Source organism: Triticum urartu, chromosome 6 (genome assembly GCF_003073215.2).
Source record: "Triticum urartu cultivar G1812 chromosome 6, Tu2.1, whole genome shotgun sequence".
NCBI lineage: Eukaryota > Viridiplantae > Streptophyta > Magnoliopsida > Poales > Poaceae > Triticum > Triticum urartu.
This window is the reverse complement of record NC_053027.1, coordinates 488,067,838-488,069,742: the sequence shown is the minus strand read 5'-3', so window position 1 is coordinate 488,069,742 and position 1,905 is coordinate 488,067,838. Positions and strand designations below refer to the sequence as shown.

Below are 1,905 nucleotides of genomic sequence, written 5' to 3'. Positions count from 1 at the left end.
GTACCCCCAACCACCCCCGCCTCGTTGACGTACTACGTCGTCCTCCTCTCTTCAGTTACCACCCAGACAGTAACCGCTTGCTAAAGATAAAAAGAGATTTGACTGCGAACGCCTGTGCAGCGCATTGATGTGCTTCCTCGCCGGCGACCCTGCCCGCAGGTGAGAAGCGAACAAAGGAGCACACCGGCGCGGGGGTGTCGAGTCTAAAGCCCGCCGGTAACGCCTGCATGGCTCGCCGGAGCTGCAATGTGGCGGCCTCAACTCGTTCTCCTCGCGCCACGGCGGCACCATGCACCTTGGCATGGCACGTGCGTCCAGGCTGGCGCAGCCCAGCCCGCGGACGCCTATAAATGCAGGTGCCAGGCCACAAGCCGCTTCCATCCCATCACGACGCACACACACTGAGTAAGTGAGTAAGTAAAGTGAGTAACAGGTTGCACGATGGGAGGAAGCAGCAAGAAACGTGGTATGGAACTGCTCCGGGAGATTACGTCACGTTCAAAACCAGAGTTACTAGCTGTTCATGGTAGTTTTGTCACTGGTTTGCGTTTCAGGTGGGCAGCGCGGCGAGGGCGACGCGGAGAACCCGGCGGCGGAGGGGGGCAGCGCGCTGCCGATGGCCAACGTCGTGCGCCTGATGAGGCGGGTGCTGCCGTCGAACGTCAAGATCGCCGAGACCGCGAAGCAGCTCACCCACGACTGCGCGGTCGAGTTCGTCGGCTTCGTCGGCGGCGAGGCGTCCGAGCGGGCCAGGTCGGAGCACCGCCGCACCGTCGCGCCGGAGGACTTCACCTGGTCCTGCCAGAGCCTCGGGCTCGACAGCTACGTCCAGCCCATGCAGACCTACCTCCAAGGCTACCGCGAGTACGACATCGCCCGTGGCAGGAGCAGCCGCGGGGCGCGCCCTCCTGCGCCGCCGGCGATAGCATCGTTCCTGCCGCCTGGACAGCCAGTGACGGTCACCGAAGAGGAGCTGGAGTTCCTGCGGTCGGTGGTCCCTCCGCCGCCGGAAGGATATTAGCGGTGCCGGTGCGGCTGGCAAACTCGTCGGGCGCAGGCGCAGGCGCTGCTATAAATGTACACATAAGGTGTACGCCAATATGTAGCGTTGCTTTGCTTGAAGAAAATCCCGATGTATCCATAAGGCAATAATAATATCTTTAGAGCTGTCCCTTCAGTGTGCGAATGTCTTCAAAAAGATATAATCGATCACCCACGGTATATCCATAGAAATATATGCCTGATAAGAACTAGAAACAAGGCAAAACTAAATATACATTGTATTTAAAAGTTTCTAAAAAGTTCTTGAAGTATATTTGGGAGGTGATATTCTACAGACATGTGCAAAAACTAAAGTGCACAATCAAAATCCTTTGGGAGGTTTAAGAAAGAAAATCCAAGCAATGAATAGTGACAGGCGGTGCATCACTATTAATGTAAAAAAATCTTAGCTCTCAAAGATATTGTAGTTTGAACCTCAAATTCAAAATTTTATAGCACATGACCTTTCTGCCATATCGTATTTTTTCGAGAGAATTCTTTGGAAAGCACTAAACTATGGTTTCTATGAAATTTTCATTGCAACTTAGTTTTCATCAAATACTTTCTTCGATTAGAGGATCCTCCCATGGCGACATGTGTCACACGTGATGCAGTGAGCGTTTATTCGTTTATTTATGGTTTTCTATTTTTATTGTTTTCTTTCGTCTTTTCCGCTTAGTTGTGAGTAGATTTTTTTAGCATCTTATAAAATGAAATCAAATTATTCTATTTTCAAAATGGTTAAATTTTAGGTAAAGTACACATCAATGACAACATGTGTTGTTGCGATTCGCTGCCGATTGGGGTAGGTCAAAACATTCGAGGGCAAGGCGGGGAGGGTGTGACGACATATGATGGATCACA

The 1,905-nt window shown here is 51.3% G+C and overlaps 1 protein-coding gene across 1 annotated transcript; it reads left to right on the top strand.

The window, feature by feature from the left end:
• Positions 1 to 388: 388 nt before the first annotated feature.
• LOC125512471 (nuclear transcription factor Y subunit B-1-like) lies at positions 389 to 1,165 on the top strand. Its single transcript, XM_048677564.1, has 2 exons — positions 389 to 466; positions 555 to 1,165. Exons 1-2 carry the CDS (start codon positions 442 to 444, stop codon positions 1,019 to 1,021), a joined length of 492 nt encoding a protein of 163 aa, XP_048533521.1. The 5' UTR covers positions 389 to 441; the 3' UTR covers positions 1,022 to 1,165.
• The last annotated feature ends 740 nt before the right edge of the window (positions 1,166 to 1,905 follow it).